Raw genomic sequence first — 20,881 nt, 5'->3', positions numbered from 1 at the left:
TGGCCCACTTAGCGTTCCTCTGAATGTAATGTTGGATGTGCGCTGTTATGCTCTGCATCAGGTGACACGGTTCAGGGTTTCATTACACCCGTAGTACAGACAACCCCGAGAGAACTTGCTCCTGCACACGTTGACAGCTGTCTAGTTTTACATGACTGTAATTGTGCTCCCCATCAACCCGTCCACACAACCATTGTCTGTAGGACTGATGTGGGCTGAACCTTACCCTCCTGACATGGTTAGAATAAAATGTGGCTCAGACACAGATACTGAATACTTGATGAGCTAGGGAAAAAGAAGTGAAGGGGTGGGCTCAGAAAGAGAGGGAGGGACATAGAGAGAAAGAGACGGGGGGGGGGGGGGGGGTAAATGTGGTTATCCCCGCTTTGATCCACACAGCTTCAGGAGGCTCTGAGGATGGGAGCTCTGATGAAAAATGACCACGTGTCCATGAGTGGAGGTCAGGACGGGTAGTGCAGAGACAGACTGCACTCATCCTGAGAAACAGGCAGCAGCAGGAATGGCCTGTGTGCTCAGCTGATCAGAGGCCACAGCTATGGAGAAAATCAAGGTTCCTGCTGGACGATGCACCACGGCCACCTGTGGATGGAGATACCTGCTTCTGCCTCAGGTCAACCGCCAGTCCCTGTACCTCTACGGCAGCGAGGTGGCCGTGGAGAAGGAGTGCGTCCGGCAGCTAGAAAGCGGAGTCTTTGTCATTCACCCATTCAGCCTCATGAGGTAAGTTTGGGGGATTTTTTTTTTTTTCTGTATGATGAAGCAGTGACCTCTGAAGCTTGTAACTCCTTCACCATTCTCATAGGCATCTTGGTGGCTTCCCTCACTACTTACCGCTGATCACGTCATTTTCTTGAGTATTAACCACACTGAGCCATATGTAGGCCATGTACGAATCATTACTTAAACTAAACTTGAAAAGATATTAGAAGAGAGCATACGTTGTAAAACCTGTGCCAAATCCCAATGCGGACCTAGACCAGATCCACTGTTGAGACTCCGAGCATGTACAGATGGATCTGTTGTGTCTCTTCAATACAGAGGGTAACTTTAAGTCAGGTGTTTCATCACAAAAGGTTTACTTCACAAATATATGATACATGCAACAAACCAGTACGGGGGGGTTAACTTAATGATGTCTCTCTTGTTTTTTGCTTCCAATTAGTTTATGAGAAATTTCAGATTATCCAGAAGACTTTGTGGTGATATAAATAACAAGATGACTGCACAGAGCTGGAACATCTGAAAATATTGTATTTTCTAGAGTATAAGTCACAGTTCTTTTACTAGTTTGGGAGGCCCTGCGACTTATACTCCAGTGCAACGTATATGCTGAAATATCACATAGTTGTTCTTAATAAGAATAACTGAAATAAATAATATTATCATAAATAAATAATATTATCATATACCTATAAATGATACGCCAATATGATTGGATAAAACACTAAAGAATAAATAGTAATATACCCTTTTCGCGGACGGGTAATAGTTTTCATACCACCCGAGTAAAACCCACAAAATGAATGTCGCCTTGGTAATCAGCCAATCTGGACAGCGGAGCGGTGCCACGACGAAGAGGCGCGGTCAGAGGAACTGTGAAATACTGGTGAGTCACTATTAATAATTTCTTATGTGTCCAACCTCGTAGGTTGATCGTTAAAATTAAGTTCGTTAGTTCTAAAAGCCATCATAATTATTTATAGGAAAACATTCTATTTTTTTTCTACTAAGGTTTGAACTTTGAGTGTTTACACAGGAGAGAAAAGTGAGAAAATGTTAATGCCTGTTTGAGAAAAGTGTATAAAGTGTGTAGTGAGGCAGCCTTAAAACATCTATAATAATTGTAAAAAATAACGCTGGCTACTTTGCAGATTTCGCCTATCGTGGGTTATTTTTAGAACGTAACTCCCGCAATAAACGAGGGACCACTGTATATGATAAAATCGTTATCAAGTTGTTCACCAATGAATATGGCATTTTACACCCTTCAGAAAACCATACAACATTTATAATTTATAGGTATATGATAAAATCGTTATCAAGTTGTTTTACCAATGAATATGGCTTTTTACACCCTTCAGAAAACCATACAACATTTATCATTTATAGGTATATGATAAAATCGTTATCAAGTTGTTTACCAATGAATATGGCTTTTTACACCCTTCAGAAAACCATACACCATGGTTTTCTTCAGGGTGTATAAAGCCATATTCATTGGTGAACAACTTGATAACTCATAATATAGGACTTTCCAAGTAATCAAAGCATTAAACAAAATAAACTCAAATGATAAAAGAATAAATGTTAATAATAAAAAGTGCACTTCAACAATGCACAAAAACCCAAAATGAAAATAGCTGATAATACAGAAAAAAGGTGGACTTGTACTCCGGTGTGACTGATATATGGGTTTTTCCTCTTCAAGAGGCATTCTTTTAACAGGTGCAACCTACACTATGGTGTGACTTTAAAAAATATGGTAAGAAGACTTTCAGTGATTTGCAGGTAAATTAAGAAGATCACAAAAAAGTAACTATAGCTCCTATAAAATGTATTTTTGTGAATGGAAATCTGATGCAAACAACATCATGTCATCTAGAACAAAGGTGCTGAATGAGTGAACTTTCTGAAAAGGAAGATATTTTCCTAGATAGTATGGAATATTGTAAAGTGAGCAGATGGAGTGCAAACAGAGAAGGGATGAAATAAGTTGGTCGTCATCACCAGAGTTATTTGAGTCGGGCACTTGAGCCCCGGCTGAACAGATGTGCAGTTACAGTATCGGAGTATTTAGTCCACACAAATCAACTTGGCTTACTATGTGCACTGCACACTGCAGCGCGCCTGTCTCGGGAGCCAAATGAACTGAGAATTTTCACTCTGGCATTGGAAACACCATGACCCAAAAACCTCATGTGTTTCTGTGGTGCTTTTCTCTTCTTTCTTTAGGAGTTACTACATTATGTGCATGATGGCGATTACCTTTCTGAACCTGATCGGGATTCCTATGGAGATAGCGTTCTTGGATGGGACCAGCGGTCTGGCATGGGAAGGTTTTAATGTCTTTTCAGACACCCTCTTCCTGATAGATGTGGCTCTGAATTTTCGGATGGGCATCATAGCAGAGGACAGTGAGGTGAGAATAATCATGGTTTTCAGGCTCAATCTGGATGATTATAATCCTTGTTCAGAAATGGATAAACAATCCATCACTGCCACCTCTGTAATCTACTCAGCATCTACGAGTAAAAGACCATTAATTCACTCATTCACTTTCTGTGCCCACTAAGTCCAATCAAGGGTCACAGGGGTGCTGGGGCCTATCCCAACAGTCATGGGGTGTGAGGCAGGGTACACCCTTGACAAGAAACCCCTCTATTGCAGGGCATCTAAAGGATTTGGGTTACTGGTAGATATTTTTCATTTAAGGAGTTTTGATGGATAAATATGACTTTTCCATTAAAGGAGTTGACCACACAGCTTAAGTACTGCTGTGACCATCTCACCAACCCAACAGGTTAGGGCTAGGAACATGCGCTGGTGTTGCAAATCACTGCATCCACTGTACTACAGAGTCAACCTGGATGCAGGTTGCCTCAGGCAGACCAGTCACTCCCCACCTCCCAAAAGTAGACATCTATCGACCATAGACAGGTTATACATAGGTATCCATTGTCAACTTTCTGGGGTCTTCCATACTAAGGTGTGTGCATGCTGGATCATGCACAGAAAAATGTGCCACATGTCCAAAATGCCGTAGCTGATGTTACCTCACAATTCAAGTGATTCTCTTCTTCTAAAGTAACCATTTATTTGACACAAAAGTTGTCCCAGCAGTACCAAAGGATCCTCCAAAGGGAGGTAGTACCAAAGACATCCAGTTGTCATCTTAGGTCACTGGTTAGTCTCCAAGTCTCTTATACATATAGCAAGACAGGAAGCACCAGGACCTAGACCTTTATTTTCACAGTAACAGTCACTACTGAGACCTCCACTTAATACTGAGGCTACAGAGCAGATTTTTGCAGTGAAAATACTTGCAGAGCTCAGAAAGACTGGAAGTGGGTCATCTAACCTTGGAATGACCATCACTATATCTCAGTAACCACTGAGTGTGAAGAGGAGGTTTTGATCTTAAATTATTCAAAGACCCCATGCTACATCCTGCACCTGGCACAATGTATCACATAGCAGAGCAAAAGTGTCATTGCTATACTCAACAAAAATATAAACGCAACACTTTTGGTTTTGCTCCCATTTTGTATGAGATGAACTCAAAGATCTAAATCTTTTTCCACATACACAATATCACCATTTCTCTCAAATATTGTTCACAAACCAGTCTAAATCTGTGATAGTGAGCACTTCTCCTTTGCTGAGAAAATCCATCCCACCTCACAGGTGTGCCATACCAAGATGCTGATTAGACACCATGATTAGTGCACAGGTGTGCCTTAGACTGCCCACAATAAAAGACCACTCTGAAAGGTGCAGTTTTATCACACAGCACAATGCCACAGATGTCGCAAGATTTGAGGGAGCGTGCAGTTGGCATGCTGACAGCAGGAATGTCAACCAGAGATGTTGCTCGTGTATTGAATGTTCATGTCTCTACCATAAGCCGTCTCCAAAGTCGTTTCAGAGAATTTGGCAGTACATCCAACCAGCCTCACAACCGCAGACCACGTGTAACCACACCAGCCCAGGACCTCCACATCCAGCATGTTCACCTCCAAGATCGTCTGAGACCAGCCACTCGGACAGCTGCTGAAACAATCGGTTTGCATAACCAAAGAATTTCTGCACAAACTGTCAGAAACCGTCTCAGGGAAGCTCATCTGCATGCTTGTCGTCCTCATCGGGGTCTCGACCTGACTCCAGTTTGTCGTCGTAACCGACTTGAGTGGGCAAATGCTCACATTCGCTGGCGTTTGGCACGTTGGAGAGGTGTTCTCTTCACGGATGATGCGAAGGAGATGTGTTGCACTGCATGAGGCAAATGGTGGTCACACCAGATACTGACTGGTATCCCCCCCCCCCAATAAAACAAAATGCACCTTTCAGAGTGGCCTTTTATTGTGGGCAGTCTAAGGCAAACCTGTCAATCAATCAATCAATCAATTTTTTTATATATAGCGCCAAATCACAACAAACAGTTGCCCCAAGGCGCTTTATATTGTAAGGCAAGGCCATACAATAATTATGTAAAACCTCAACGGTCAAAACGACCCCCTGTGAGCAAGCACTTGGCTACAGTGGGAAGGAAAAACTCCCTTTTAACAGGAAGAAACCTCCAGCAGAACCAGGCTCAGGGAGGGGCAGTCTTCTGCTGGGACTGGTTGGGGCTGAGGGAGAGAACCAGGAAAAAAAAACATGCTGTGGAGGGGAGCAGAGATCGATCACTAATGATTAAATGCAGAGTGGTGCATACAGAGCAAAAAGAGAAAGAAACAGTGCATCATGGGAAGAAACAGTGCATCATGGGACCTGTGCACCTGTGCACTAATCATGGTGTCTAATCAGCATCTTGGTATGGCACACCTGTGAGGTGGGATGGATTATCTCAGCAAAGGAGAAGTGCTCACTATCACAGATTTCAACTGGTTTGTGAACAATATTTGAGGGAAATGGTGATATTGTGTATGTAGAAAAAGTTTTAGATCTTTGAGTTCATCTCATACAAAATGGGAGCAAAACCAAAAGTGTTGCGTTTATATTTTTGTTGAGTATAGTTTCCAATCATCTTAGTTGTCAAGTATAAACCTAGTGCTTATGTTGTGTAAATAGTAAATGTACTGTAAATGTATCTGTGCACCCATGGTCATGCAGTGCTACTGTCAGTAAACAACTGAGCTGTAGGCCAGCAAAAACCTGGTCTAAAGATAATTTATGTGAAGCAGTATTCAGATATGTGTTACATAGGTGGGTTCGCAATACGGTGTCTAGGGAACACCCAGAAACTCTTCATACCCGTGATTTCAACGTTTGCAGTACGGAAAAAGCCTGTGTGTGGGATTTGTTTCAATCACAACAATAAAAAGTTGCTGACTATCTTATAATCTACAATGGTAAATAGTACTCACCCTCAGCAGGAACATAGGATCTGTCCAATCTGTTATCACAGATGACAGGGGTTTTTTGTTTGTTTTGTGTTGTTGTATTTTTGTTTCTATACTTTGTGTGTTTGTTTTCTCCACCTATCTACTGTTTCTTCTGCTTAACAGGAAGCTATTCTGGACATCAAACAGATCCGGCTGAGTTATCTGAGGACGTGGTTCATACCGGACATCATCGCCGCTTTCCCAATCGGCTACATACTCTTGTTTGCGGTAATGATGAACAAAGTGTGAACACACCAAGAAAACAACTGAGCCATGCGGGAGTTTTTAAAATCACAACGTGATTACACATTTAAATTTAGAGAAATAACAGTGGCGTTGGTGAACAACAAGACCCTGCAATTAAAAATAAGGCTTCACAAGCATGCATTTTAAAAGATGCCAATTTGGCCCAAAATAGGAAGCTCACTTGTCTTCACCTGTATGTGTCAGAACCAAAAGCTTCAGAGCTGAATACGCTGTATTTTCTATGGAGTTACTTACGGAACATTTGAAGATCTACTGACTCACTGATGCCATTAAAGCCTCGTTCTTACTTTCACTGATATGCTTCCTAGAAGGTCACGGTCTGTAATTGTGACAAGCCAGTGTCTAAAGGTCATGGTTGTTCACAAAATGCGATGTAGCACTTGATTCAGTGACACAACAGACTTGAATCATGACGTGCAAACATAATTGTAGCATGCCCATAGTGTAACTTTCGCACAATCCAGTGATGCCACATGATGTACAACAATGACACAGTCTCAATGTAAAAACAAAAGATTTCTTTATTTTTTTTAACATCTTGAACAATTTACACCACTGTTAAAACAAGACCACGTCACAATGACGGAACACCTCAATTCAACAAGATTAGATTAAATTAGATAGAACTTTACTGATCGCTTGGGAAGACTCCCTTGGGGAAATTGAGGTTCCAGCAGCATTGGATAGGAGCACACAGGGTCAGAAGCACACAGACTATCAGAACAGTTTGCATATGAAAATATAAATACACAAATATGAATACCAGACATACTGATCAATACTGGTTTACTGGCTACTACTGTTCCTCTCCTTCCTGTCCCCTGTCTTCCTGTTCCTCCTCCTCCCCCTGAGTGAGGAGTTGTACAGTCTGATGGCCTGAGGGACAAAGGAGTTTTTCATTCTGTTGGTCCTACACTTGGGAAGGACTAATATCTAAAGGACTAACATCATATCAGTATCGAAAGGACTAACATCAAAATGACAAATATCTTTGTAAATAATGGAAGGACTAATTTGCCATTTTTGCAAGGTCTGTCCTTATGGAAAGATGTACAAATATGCCAAAGGGCGAAAGTCAGCTCTTGATGGTTTCCTTATGATGCACCTGACAGATGGACAGACACAGTGGCTGTGAGGCAATAACAGTACATCTATAAAGTATTTTTATTTATATTGCAGTATTTTTATTTTAGTATTTTTATGTTACAGCCTTATTCCAAAATGGAGGAAATTTTTGTTGCTAGCTCTCCTGTGTTGCTCTGCCAGCTCGGCGCCATCATTGACAGTTTGCCTCCAGATGCTGCGATTGGAGGCAAGCTTTTCCCAGATTTTTAAGTGATATTTTAAATTTACATTTATTAATAAATATTTTATCTTTTTTTTTTTTTTACAGTACTTTGGCTTCAGCATTTTAATAATGAATTAAAATGTAAATAATGCCTTATTTGTTAATCATTTTCAAGATCTCACAGTTTCCTAACTGGAGTTCACAGCGCAGTAAGAAAGCAATGAAAGCCGAGAAAGATAAATTTAATTCTAAAATCCACACATAAGATTAAAAGGGGAATTGTACAGATTAAAAGAATAATTAAATAAACCAAGTGGGGAAAAAAACTTCTCCACTACTGGTTAATCAAACATCTGTTTTGTTTCTATAACCAGGACTTACAGTACCACAATGATGACAACCCGTCCAAGACCAACAAAATGATGAGAATACTGATGTTCGTGCGGATCCTCAGTTTGATCAGGCTGGCTCGAGTGTCCAGACTGGTCAGATTCTTCAACGAAGTGGAGAAAGTGAGTCAAACACCAGACAGTCTTCAGAGACGGCTTACGTCTGAAATTCAATCGACCCTTGTGCGCCTTGACACGATACTTAACCAGACTCATCTCAGGTGACAAATCTGACTTTGACTGCAAGCAATGTCATTTAGCAGATGCTAGCAGGTGCTATTCTGAACCACCGTTCATTCAAAAAGACTTTTAATATTACTTGAGTTTTTTTGTTTTTCTAATTTTGCATAGCCACACTGTCGACTATAAAAAGCAGTCTGAAGAAACACGACACTTCCACTTTATTTTTCAGTTGTTACGTCTGCCAAGGACGTAATCAAATCATCAGTGTTTACTTATTTATTTATTTGTTAGCAGGATTACATCAAAACTACTCCACAGAATTTGAGGAAATTTGCACCACAGATAGATATTAGGCCATGGAAGACACCACTGAATTTTGGAGGTGATCCGGATCCGGATTCTGGATCAGGATTTCACTTTGTAGACTTTTTGAAGGATAATATCAAAACTACTTCATGGATACGACATCATGGTGTAATACCAAGATCACGAAGACACTATTTTGTTTCGGCTTGTGACTTAAATATCAGATTGCAACATCTTTATCAGTTGGACCGTTCTGGATCAGGATGCAATAACTGCATTGTGTTGTGGAATCAGGATCCAGGTAAAGTCCGGTGTCACCGACCGAACGGTCCCCCCTAAAAAACGGTCCGCCCTGCCTTCACTGCACATACGTCATTAGCCATGGTTCACAGATTATCACCTCGTTTGTGCTTCAAACTGCACTCCAGTCATCATCTATCTCAGCAACAGATATCTGAAGCTTTTGTACAACAATCATTTCTATATAATTTCAGCATTTTTCATCATAAAAGACTCTTGAAGCGAGCAGAGCACCGCGGCTACAAAAAATGCTAGCTGATGCGTTCACTGCGCGGCGGTAATAATAATGAATGTTGTCCATTCATGCAACAGAAGTAATATTTTCCTAGCATGTTCTTACCATTGCACTCATAAACATTCATTATTTGTATAATGTCTGTGTATAATACATGTTAAGGGTGTAATGATAGCATGTATTTGTATTGAACCATTTCGGTACAGGACATTCGGTTCAGTACAGGGCTGTGCAAGGTGAGTTTGCATTGCGTGTGTTTACATTCAGTGTTGCCAACTTGGTGACTTTCCAAACCCTCTTGACGACTTATTTTCACAAAAGCAACTAGCAACAAATCTAGCTACTTTTCCTGGCATTACTGGAGACTTTTTTGATACCTGGTGACTGAAAGTGAAAGTCTCTGTTGTCACCAAGCAGCTGCAGGTCTCCCCCTCCTCCGCTGCCTGCAGCAGCCTGTAAAGCACTGAGCGGAGGGATATCTAAAATCCTCCGCGTTCAAACACTATTGAATGACAAATCTCACTCAGACTCGCTTAGCTTACTGACCTCGTTTGCTGCGCTGTGATTAAATAGTCCCCAGACTTTGAGAAGACCTGGCCTTGAGAAGTTATTTTATTTTAATAAGTGATGGTCAATTTTAATGGCAAAATAAATAAACAAACCAAGAATCAAGTTTATTTGTGGTTCTAAATATTTTTAAGGTGATTTTTTTACTCATTTTTTTGCATCTCCTACAATGTTTTTGTTTTCGAATCTTTATTTAAAAAGATTAACATTAAATGGACAGTTAATAGAAAGAGATACAAAATAAAATAAATTGCACAAAAGTAAAGGGATTCTTTAACATTAATTCTGTTTTTTTTTTTTTTTTTTTAATCCTTATAGAGTGTGACAGTTTTGGACAAGTTAATTTTTCTGGCAAAAAATATGAAGGTTGAAAAAAATTGAACAGGTCTTCATGCTGGAACTGTTGTTCTGCTCTTTACTTGTGGAAAGGTTTTGTTCAAAGCTGTTTACTAGGAATTTCATACATTTGTTGTTTATTTCAGAACATTTTATTTAACTTATTACCAGGTAGCACTTTGCAATTATTTTATTTTCCTGTTTGTATAATGTTACAATAAATTGTTGGTTTAAACAAGCAAATTCAGGTTTTGCATTTTGTTCCCATAAGGTACCGAAAATAAACCGAACCATGACCTCAAAATCAAGCTAGGCATCGAACCATGATTTTTGTGTATCATTACACCCCTAATACATGTATATTATTCATCCTAAAAAAGCAAATTGGGAGAGGATGGACTGACCTCACCACATTTTTTATTCCTGACAGGTTTCAAATTCAAACTTGGAGGTGGTCCGTCTGTTCTTCCGCATCTTGTCTCTCTTCATGATGATTTTCCTTCTGTGCCACTGGAATGGCTGCATCCAGTATTTTGTCCCCATGCTGGAGGAGTTTCCTTCTGACTGCTGGGTCCGGAAAGAGAATCTGATGGTAAAAAATCATGTGGTAAAACTACAAAAACTGCAACCGAGTTCCTACATAGTGGTACCCTAACGAGGCGGCACTGAACAAACTCTTCAGAGGTCAGTGCGTGTGTGGGGGGGTTACTAAGCAGTGCAGAACAATATGAGGGCTGTTCAATAAATTAGTTTCATGTGGGAACACGAAACTGGAGTGCTCAAGCTTCATTACCAATATTCAACAAAATGATATTAAATGTGCAAAATTAACCGAACTTTCAGAGAAAATAACCTCAAAACAGTGTTCTTAAAAGTCACATGCTTTATTGTGTAAATTTTTGCAAATGTTCTTTCAGAATGCCACAGTGATTGTCAAGTACTCTTGGGGAGTATTCCGTGCTCTCTCCCAGATGATTGCTCTGTCCTATGGATCCATGGATGCTCCAACAAGTAAGAATGATTGGTTTTCATTCACTAGCAAAGCGCTCTCAGCTAGATGATTAATGGGTTTTCTATTTTTCCAGACTATGTTGAAATGTGGATTGTGATGGTTAGCATGGTGTCCGGCTGTATGATGTACACTGTGTTGGTTGCCAACGCGACAGCCATGATAGCCAACCTCGACCCAGCAGCCAAGGAGTACAAGAGCAAGGTTTTTATGATATTACTGCAGCAAATAGTTTACCATTTTTAACCTTTTCACACAATAAGGAATTAGCTGTGAGGGGGAACACACAGTATTGTTGTAGCTAAGTAGGGTTGTAGTAAAATGGTGATCATTTACAACATATACAGTGCTGCTTGAAGGTTTGTGAACCCCTTGAGCTTTTACATGTTTGAAAATTTTTAGGACATCAAAAAAAAAATCCGGCTTCTTTTTAAAATCTTCTAAAAATTATGCCCTTTAAACTCACCGTGAAAAGTAATCTGTATATCATGATTTAAAAGAAATAAAAATCCAAAAGCTGAAATGATGATGTGAATAACTAAGCGCCCCTTTTAGTATAACCAGTGTTGCCACAGTTACTTTGAAAGAGTAATCCAGTTACTGATTACTCCTTGAAAAAGTAACTTAGCTACTTTACCGATTACTCAATTTTAAAAGTAACTAAGTTAGTTTACTAATTAATTTATTAGTTACATTCAGCAGCTGCCGACAACAATCCCCCGTCACCTCAACATGAAAATGATAACCACTTTATTGGAAGTGCATTTTTAACAGTAACGTAAAGTAAACATTATGTGTCCTGTCATTTTAGGTTGAACTTAAATGCTATTTCCTGACAAACAAAAAAGTTTTTGAAAAATATGAAATAAAGTCAGTCTTTTTTTACTTCAGTGAACATAAATACTTGTTTTGTAAAATAAAATAGACATTTTTTTCTTAACCTCATATTTAACTATTGACAGCACTGTAATGGTAAAACTTACAATTTCTAATCTACATTGTTTCTAAATGTAACATTCTTTCTGACATTTGAAATTATTATTATTATTATTATTATTATTATTGTTGTTGTTGTTGTTGTTATTGTTATTATAAGTAGAAGTAGTAATAGTAGTAGTAGCAGTAGTAGTAGTAAAAAATGTCTTCAAATGTGGACCATTAATCTAGAGGGAGTTAGTGGGGAGGCCATGTATAATGTGTATTTATGCAGAAAGTATGACCAAATTGACAGGTAAGAAAGTTTTTTCGGTGTTTTTTACATCATGTCATCCTCAGAAAGAGACTTCAGGCACATTTGGGTGGAAAAAGAGCATTACTATTTGTTATTAACGCGTCGTAGGTTTTCAGCTGTTTTTAGCAAGGACACTCAGAGCGGATCAGAGTTTGAAAGGAAAAACAGTGTAAAAATGTCTTTGTAAAGCTCAGTGCACGTGTGCTGCCGTCACCATGCTTTGAGACATGACCACTGTTTTTGCAACTCAGACCTGCTGCATAAAACAGCAGATGAACAGCTCACAGCATCAAACACTAATCCCTGACACGTTAGATTACTCGTTACTGAAAAACGCTGTCAAATTAGAGTAACACGTTACTAAGTAACACGATATCCACATCACTGAGTATAATACATATAAACCATCACTTTTACATCCAGTCTTCTTCAGACAAGTCAGAGGACAGATGCAGGAGCATTTCCAAGACACTGAATATGTCTTGGACTTTATGTACATCACTTATGAAGACATACAAAAAGTATGGCACATTGTGGTAAATCTCTGTGGAGCAGACAGTTATCAAAAACTATAAAGGACTGTGCAAGAAGGAGATGAGTGAGGAAAGCCACCAAGACATCCAGACAACCCAGAAGGAGTTATATACTTCTCTGGCTGCAAGTGGAGAAATTGTGCAGCGTGCACATTTTGAATTGTGCATCACCAGTTATACAGCTTCATGATGAGGTGGTATAGAGAAGGATTTTTTTTAACTTGATAGTTTGGCTCCAGTTCGCCAGAATGTACAAGCCTAGATTTGATCTGTTATCTTGAAAGAAAATTATCTGCTTTACTTCACTTTGAGGCTGCAAAATGTCTCCAGTCACAGCCAAAGTGACCCTCACAAACAGGATCTGAACCTGTGTGGGGAAATGCCATTGGATTTTGAACCACCATGACACACAGAAGGTCTCAACGTTTGTAACTACTTGTGGAAAATGCACTACTATCAGCAATATTGGCCAGTTTAGAAATACGTGTATCAGTGTGAAACGCTGAGGATGTTTAAGATCTAATCAGCCAAATATAACCACACAAACAACAGTGGTCTTTGTAACCTCCAGCACCCTGCAATTAGCAACAAGGCTTCATAAACTGCATGGAAATCAAAGGTCTACAATAATATGTGCACATACGTGCAATGAAAGGTCTACAGTAATATGTGCACATGCATGTTGGCAAGCAGGATATTTACCGCTGCTGTTAAACATATTTTTCTTAATAGAATGTGTCTAATATTTAGTTAAATTACTACATTCCAGATCATATACGAGGTCTGTCAATAAAGTATTCCACTGTTAAAGGAGATTTTTTTAATGAAAGACGTGCAGACGGATTGCAGCGTCGGCTCGCAGCCACTGCGACGCTCCGCCACAGGAAAAACACCTCCGTTGGAAGCCTTAAGGACAAGTTGGAACATGTCCAGCTGTTAAACAATTTCTCATATACTCACTCCACTGAAAGCCATCAAAAGCCCCCTGGATTTTACAAATGGTTATCAACACGGAGGTGTTTTTCCGCGCCAGCTGCGTCCCGACGCGCGGACCCATCCGCACGTCTTTCATTAAAAAAATCTCCTTTAACAGTGGAATATCTGGATAAAATGCTGAAACCGACTTCTTCTGAAACTTCTCTGTTCTCTCACGACGTCCTGGATCAATAGAGCCTGAAATGTAGAGGTTTTCAGCTTGAAACAGGCTGACGACGGCGCCTGAGAGCGCTGCGCGACGTCTCGCACCGTGGGAAGTCCTTAAAGCGACAGTATCACCTCAAAATCTCTCATCAGCCGTTAAAATTTTCACCGAAAACCAGCTTAATTTTTCGAACCGTGTCCACTTCGATGTGCCTCACAGGTTTAGAAAAAATTTTGATCAAACAAAGCACCAGTCTCTCAGCAACTTCTCAGACAAAGGAATTCCGACAAGGGGCTGGACGACTGCTCACAGGCGAATGACGTCACCGACAGGCATGGAAAAACTCACGCATGCGCACGAGGGTTCAAGCATGTCTGACGTAAAAACATATGAATGAAATCCATATAGTTTTTGAAAAAAATAAAAAGGACCTATACTTTATTGACAGCCCTCGTATTTGTAGGTTTAATTTGGATGTATAAGATGTAGGAAATGGGTGGATGTTCTACCTCAGGTTGGTTAGCAGCTGTGGCACAAGTGGTGCTGCAAGTATTTTTGTATGACATTTGATGGATTGGGCCCACTTTTATGCACCAAAAACATTTTTAGACAAATATGTAGTTGCAATGATGTTCATTTATCAAGTGATTTTACCAAATCTTTATTTGAAGTAAGTCATACTGACTATATCACTTGTGTCACAGGTGTCGAAATCCAACCCCTTGTCTATATTGTGACACCCAGGTAACAGATCAAGTTGGGGATTGTCTGTTGAGTTGAAATATGGTGGGGACCTTGTGTGCCTCGTGGTACTACAGTAACTATGAAGGCCCAACAGGAACCCTGAACATGAGACAGGCTTTGGCGAAAAAAGAAGTCCTTAACGGGGGATCAGTTGATGGCTTGTGAAGGTGGATGAAGGCTGCAGCAGGTCTTCAGACTTCAGTCGTCGAGAATTTCCCAGCCATCAGACCAGCCTAAGGATCTGTCATGGACCGTGTGTTTGTCAGAGTGCAATGGCATTGCCACATTAAACAAACCCACGCACAGGTGTCTCTAGATAGACATTCATCTACATTCATCAGATTTTCTGGGCCTGTTCAGTCATCTCCGCGTCCGCCATCCAGTCTGGGAATCGATCAACTGACAATCTTTCTCACAACTAAGGGATTACCAGGACGACGAAGATAACTTGCCAACCTAAGTTGGTCTAAGTAATGTCCATATGTTGACAAAATTCAAAATGTCTTAAATTTTTGAGTTTTCACAACTTTTTCAACCTTACTTACAATGGGATATTCTGTGCATTCCAGATACCGTGTATACAATCCCAAAGCAGAAAAGGTTGGGATGATGCGTTAAATGCTAATTTTTTAGAAACCCATAGTGGTACTTATACTGTAGTTACACTGAACTCTATTTCATTGCAGACAGTATGAAATCAAGATATTTCATGTACTGTGTGGTCAACTTCATTTAATTTGTTAATATACATTCATTCCAACATTTAAGGCACATTCCAAAAAAAAAAAGTTGGGATACAGGTCATTTATTCTAAATAAAGGACTAAAATATCTCTTTTAAAGCCAGTTTTCTTGAGACAAGTCTCACACACCTCCTTCCAACATGGTCACTCAATTTTTGAGAACTGCAGATTTAACTCACAGTACCATATTATTACTATTTTTATTTAATTTATTGAATTGAATTGAATTTATTGAATTTATTTTGGCACACGTGGATCCAAGCAATTAACAAAACATACAAAGAAAGAAAAAGAGAAAATAGTCCAACAGAGAAAAAGAGAAAATAGTCCAACACCGTAAGTCATTTCTCAGTCATTTCTTAATGACTGATGTAAATGAAGTTCAAGGCAGATTCAGTTGACCACACAAGACATGAAATATCATGGGTTCCCGCTGCTTGCAATAAAGTCCAAATAAATGTAAAGGTCACTGGGTTGTTTTAAATTTGCATTTTTGATATTGTCCCAACAGTTTCTAATTTGGGGTTGCATATATACCGTATATATTCACTAATAGTGATAATTAGTAGTTTTAACAGCTGCACACTGTGTGTTACCTGCTGAATGCTGCGGTGGAGGTGTATTCTTCCTGTACGTATCATAACCGTCCACAGATGAGCCGTTTGGAGCACTACATGACATTCATGAAGCTTCCACCAGAACTACAGCTTCGTATCAGCAACTACTACGTGGCCCGCTATGGTGGGAAGTGGTTTGATGACAAGGACGTCATGGAAACAGTCTCCTCGGCGCTCAAAGAGGTACAGCATTGGCTCAGGCACGGAACATCATCATGACAACTGAAGCCTTCATACGTGCAGTACTTCTACATGTTTACTGTATGGTGTGTGGACGTAGTTCATGTTGATGCCTGTGAACTGGTTCATATTTATGAGGCAGCTGAATGACACACGCTGAGATTTATTAACGTAACTCTCAGTGGATTTGCAGCTGCAGCACTGGTTCAGTCTGGTCACTTCCGCAGATCAGTTCTCTGATTATGCAATCGACTTTCTGAATCTTCTCCCCTGTGGAGTCTGAGGGGCTCTCGCCTCACTGTGATAAAAATACACAGACATTAATTCACTTAAATACCTGCATGTGCCACTGATGCACCAGGATTAAAGCTGACCTACACTGTCCTCCACAACACCACCTGAAAATTACACTTCTGCAGTTATTTCAAAGGCATTTGCAGTTGTACTGTGAGAATTTTTGTCTGAACAGATCTCAGCTTCACTACATCTATATTCTGGGTCTGTTTGTGAAGCACAGGGCTAGCTGTCGGTAACCACTTTAGTAATCGCTCTGCTTTCCTGTTAATTTACTGCTGGTGAACTATACCTTAGGTGCAGATATTCCCAGCTGACTGATTCTGCTTTTTTTCTCTCTGTCTGAGGCACTGACAAGCACTTTTATGGATGCTGGCCCTGCACCCTAGGGTGCTGGACTCACCTCAGGGCACCCTACCTATCAAGACCTGGAAGTAGAGACTAAACAGCAAGAAGGACAGTTTTTATCTCAACGGACTCTGTTTTTGTTGCTTTTCTGTTATTTCTGTTTTCTGTTGCTTCCATTTTTCCCATCATTTGTAAAAACCTTTTAACTGTTAGACTGGCCCAAGCAGTGGGTCACCCCCTTAAGTCTGCTCTGCTTGAGGTGTCTCCCTCAAAACACCAGAGGGAGGTTGTCCTTACCACTGTCACCTGGGTGCTTGTTCAAGGGGGTTGAAAAGGTTAGACCTTACCCGTATGAAGCACCGTGAGGCAGCACTGTTGTGATTTGGCGCTATATAAATAAGATAAATTGAACTGAATTGACTGGGTTTGATATTCAATAATGAGAAAAGCATAGACAATATTTAGGTGACTGAATTTAGCTAAACCTTACATCAAAGTCAAAGTCAAACTTTGTTAGATCCTTTGATATGTTGTGCAACTGAACTATGTTAATTTTTATGCCATATAATATTTAATATTTTTATCCTTTCAGCAAATTCTGATGGTGATGTGCAGCAGGCTGGTGAAAAATGTCCCGATGTTCAAGGATAGAGATGAAAGCCTGATCAACAGCGTTCTCCTTAAACTGGAGTACGAGATTTTCCAGGAGGGTGACATCATCGTCCGACAGAATGTACCGGGCGACCGCATGTTCTTCATCGAACACGGCCAGGTTATTGTGGAGTCTGATTCCTACGAGAGGGAACTTTGTGACGGAGACTATTTTGGAGGTGCGTTGGAATCACAGTGGCTAAAAGGGCTATTCCACAGAGTGCCATTTTGTCCCATTTAGCAAATTGGGGAGTATTTGGAACCATCATAGTAACTTCTTGATCCACTTCTTGATGTGCACATTTGACATCAGTGTCTGTGATGTGAGGTTGCAGAGTGAAGTGATATTGTTCATGACAAACAAACCCCCGTTATCTTAGCCTAGTAATTGATTTAATCCAAGTGATGGATATGTGTCCTGTGTGCCACTTATTAGAGGTGGGTAAAACCGGGAATTTTGGTATTGATCCGATACCAAGTAAATACAGGCCCAGTATCGCCGATATCGATACCGATACCAATACTTTTTCATATTTAAGTTTCATAGATGCAAAGGATCCAAAAGACCTAGGATAGAATTTTGCCAAACATTGTAAGTGACAACAAAATACTTTATTATCACAATCAACATTTTTGTTTAAAAAAATATCACTCAACACAACTTAAAACAAAATCTCCTGAGGTAGAGGGCTGACAAATCACAATACAAGGGTGCGTTGCTCCGTGTTGTGTGACACAGAGCAGTACTATTCTTACAGACAGAGAGTAGACTTTGATTAATCTGCGTGCGCAGCAGCCAGTGCGTGCGGGAGAGAAAAAAACGCTTCAGTATCGATCTTTTTACACAAGGATTGTTCAATATCAATACCAGTATTGGTATCAATATTATCGATATTAGGATTGATCCGCCCACCTCTACCACTTATTTTAGTGGCTACAGTCAACAGAGGGTCCAGTGTGTTCTTTCTAAGCCTGGCCAATATGGATTATTTTTTTTGGGGGGGGGGGGGTTGTTGCATACAGATATTAGGGAGTAAAATGTTTATGATACCAATATATCTGTCAATATATAGACATGATAAGTGGCAATGATTCCTAGCATTATGTAATCAAAGCCTTGTGATTAAGAAATGTAATTGAGGCTTCATGTTTAACAATTTAAACATGAACTTTATTACAAACATAAATATATCCAAAAACCAATCAACCTACGTCACGCTGTCTTTACTCAAATTTTCAGTTGCTGAGTTGTATCACTCAGCATCGCCATACAGTAGCCTTCTTATCTATTTTGGCCCCGCCTAGTTGGCAGCATAGTGACCATTTATCTCCTGTTGCCGTAAAACACCCACTGTGGGTGAAAATGAATGGCAGCTTGTCGCTTGGGCTCTGTGTTTTGGACATTGTCTGGGACCACAAGGGGTAATAGGGGTCCCAGCCATGCTTGGCAGCATTCTAAACAATGCCAGTGGTGTACCCTCTGCTGACCAAACTACATAATGGCACCATTTCCAAAAGCCAAAGTGTTTTTCTACATTGTATATTCAGTAAAATAAATTTTCCTATCCACAAAAATAACATTGATAATGATATGTTCGTGAAATGCTCATGTCAATTCGATTCAGTTTATTTATATAGTGCTAAATCACAAAATAAGTCACCCCCAGGTGCTTCACAAGGGTAAAGTCTAACCTTACCAACCCCGCTGAAAAAGGACAGACAACAGCAGTAAGGAAACACTCCCGGTCAACCAGTCAACCCATATATCCGTAAATAGCTTGTGATTGCAATATGTTGCTCTGGTAGCAGTGGAAATAAAGCCAAGATTCACACTTCCATGGCATCCCCTCAATCATGATTCATTCAGTCATTCACCAAAGTCTAAAGTTTATTTTTGCATGTAAAATAAAGTCTGATAATGTAGATTAACACAGAATAACACATACACTCCCTCATTATCAGGTGTGTTTGGTTATTAGTTATTTGTTATAGGCAGGCTTTATATTGACAGGTCTGAAGGGCAGAATAGGCTGGACGCAAATGCAGGACTCTGACAACAAGCTCTGTAAGACACAGCAGTTTACTGAAACAGTAAACGAGGTTCGGTACACGGAAAGGCAGTCCAACAAGAGTGATACAAACAGAAACATCACGCAGTAGGTGTGGTCGAGGATACAGGCAGGTAGTCGTAACACACGTGAAGCAGGCAGGACAAGAATACAATACAGAGCTGGAGAGTAGGCACAAGGCGCAACAATCTGGCGAAGAAATGAGGCAAACAAAGGAGCTTATGTACACCCAGGTGATGAGGTACAGATTGAGAGCAGGTGTGTGTGGAACGCCCCAGAAAGAAGGAGTGGCCAGGGAGAAGGACACACCCACAACCAGAAAACACAGACAGACAACAGAGAAAGCGACAGATAGATCCAGACAGGAAAAACCCCCCAGCAAGAGACAAAACAATATAAGCAAACCAAAACCAGCAAACAGGACCCAAAGCCTGACATATATATATTATACATCACCAGAATGCACAACCATCAGGTCTCCTTTCCATGTGGAAATGTACTGAACATTTTATTTGCATTCACATCCTGTCAGTGTGGAGCAAAAGAAGCAAATCTCCCATTTGGGAATTTCTTGAGCTTTTTGAGTGGAAGAGGTTCCTAATCTTTTATGGCAGCAAACCACAGCAGCATTTAGCACTAAGCAGACTTCCCAAATCAAACCAGTCAAGTTTGGTTATTTAAATGAGGATTAAGTGTGAGATCTGATCCCGGCCCACTCATTAACTGCCCTCTTTCCTCTGTGTGTTTAACAGAGACGTGTGTGTTGACCAAAGGCAAACATCTGGCCACAGTGAAGGCGCTGACCGACTGCCAGTGCTTCTCTCTGTCCTGGCATGACTTTCACAAGGTGCTGGAGGGGTTTCCAGATGTCAGGAAGGACTTAGAGAAAAGGAGTCAAGTCAACTCCGATGGTGGATTTGTGTGAGATCATGGATGGACATTGGATATTTTCACAATAATCCACATGCTGGAGCATATGACTGTGAATAATGGATACGTAAGAAGATTGAAGCAATAAGACCTTCAGAATTATTCTTCTGATGCACCAGTTATTACCAGCTAACCTCAATAGTGAAGACAGGTCCAACATTCAAACACAGCAGTTTTAGATGTTTCATTTTACCTCAAATCATGGACTCATTGCTGTGACATGTTAAAAAGCCATGACAACACTAAATGAATTGGTAATGCAAACTACATGATCAAGCAAAATGAGCCACTATTGAAGTGTCAGTGCAGAGCCAATTAACAGGTTGGTTAGAAATTTATTTTGAAATTTTAATTTCACCTTACAGTTGTTACAGATGTACCACATTTTTGCTACAT

The 20,881-nt window shown here is 40.2% G+C and overlaps 1 protein-coding gene across 1 annotated transcript; it reads left to right on the top strand.

The window, feature by feature from the left end:
- Positions 1-351: 351 nt before the first annotated feature.
- On the top strand, positions 352-20,655 carry hcn5 (hyperpolarization activated cyclic nucleotide-gated potassium channel 5). The gene is made up of 10 exons (XM_034186308.1): positions 352-741; positions 2,974-3,160; positions 6,249-6,353; positions 8,055-8,192; positions 10,427-10,588; positions 10,914-11,007; positions 11,082-11,209; positions 16,050-16,196; positions 17,428-17,665; positions 20,308-20,655. Exons 1-10 carry the CDS (start codon positions 557-559, stop codon positions 20,478-20,480), a joined length of 1,557 nt encoding a protein of 518 aa, XP_034042199.1. The 5' UTR covers positions 352-556; the 3' UTR covers positions 20,481-20,655.
- Positions 20,656-20,881: the final 226 nt, after the last annotated feature.

This window comes from Thalassophryne amazonica, chromosome 14 (genome assembly GCF_902500255.1).
Source record: "Thalassophryne amazonica chromosome 14, fThaAma1.1, whole genome shotgun sequence".
Lineage (NCBI taxonomy): Eukaryota > Metazoa > Chordata > Actinopteri > Batrachoidiformes > Batrachoididae > Thalassophryne > Thalassophryne amazonica.
The sequence above is the reverse complement of the archived record's forward strand: the minus strand, read 5'-3'. Positions and strand labels throughout refer to the sequence as shown.

Coding starts and splice junctions, on each gene's coding strand:
- hcn5 (XM_034186308.1), top strand. CDS start 557: ATGGAGAAAATCAAGGTTCCTGCTGGACGATGCACCACGGCCACCTGT. Junction 6,354..8,054: donor GCTACATACTCTTGTTTGCG/GTAATGATGAAC, acceptor TTCTATAACCAG/GACTTACAGTACCACAATGA. Junction 11,008..11,081: donor ATCCATGGATGCTCCAACAA/GTAAGAATGATT, acceptor CTATTTTTCCAG/ACTATGTTGAAATGTGGATT.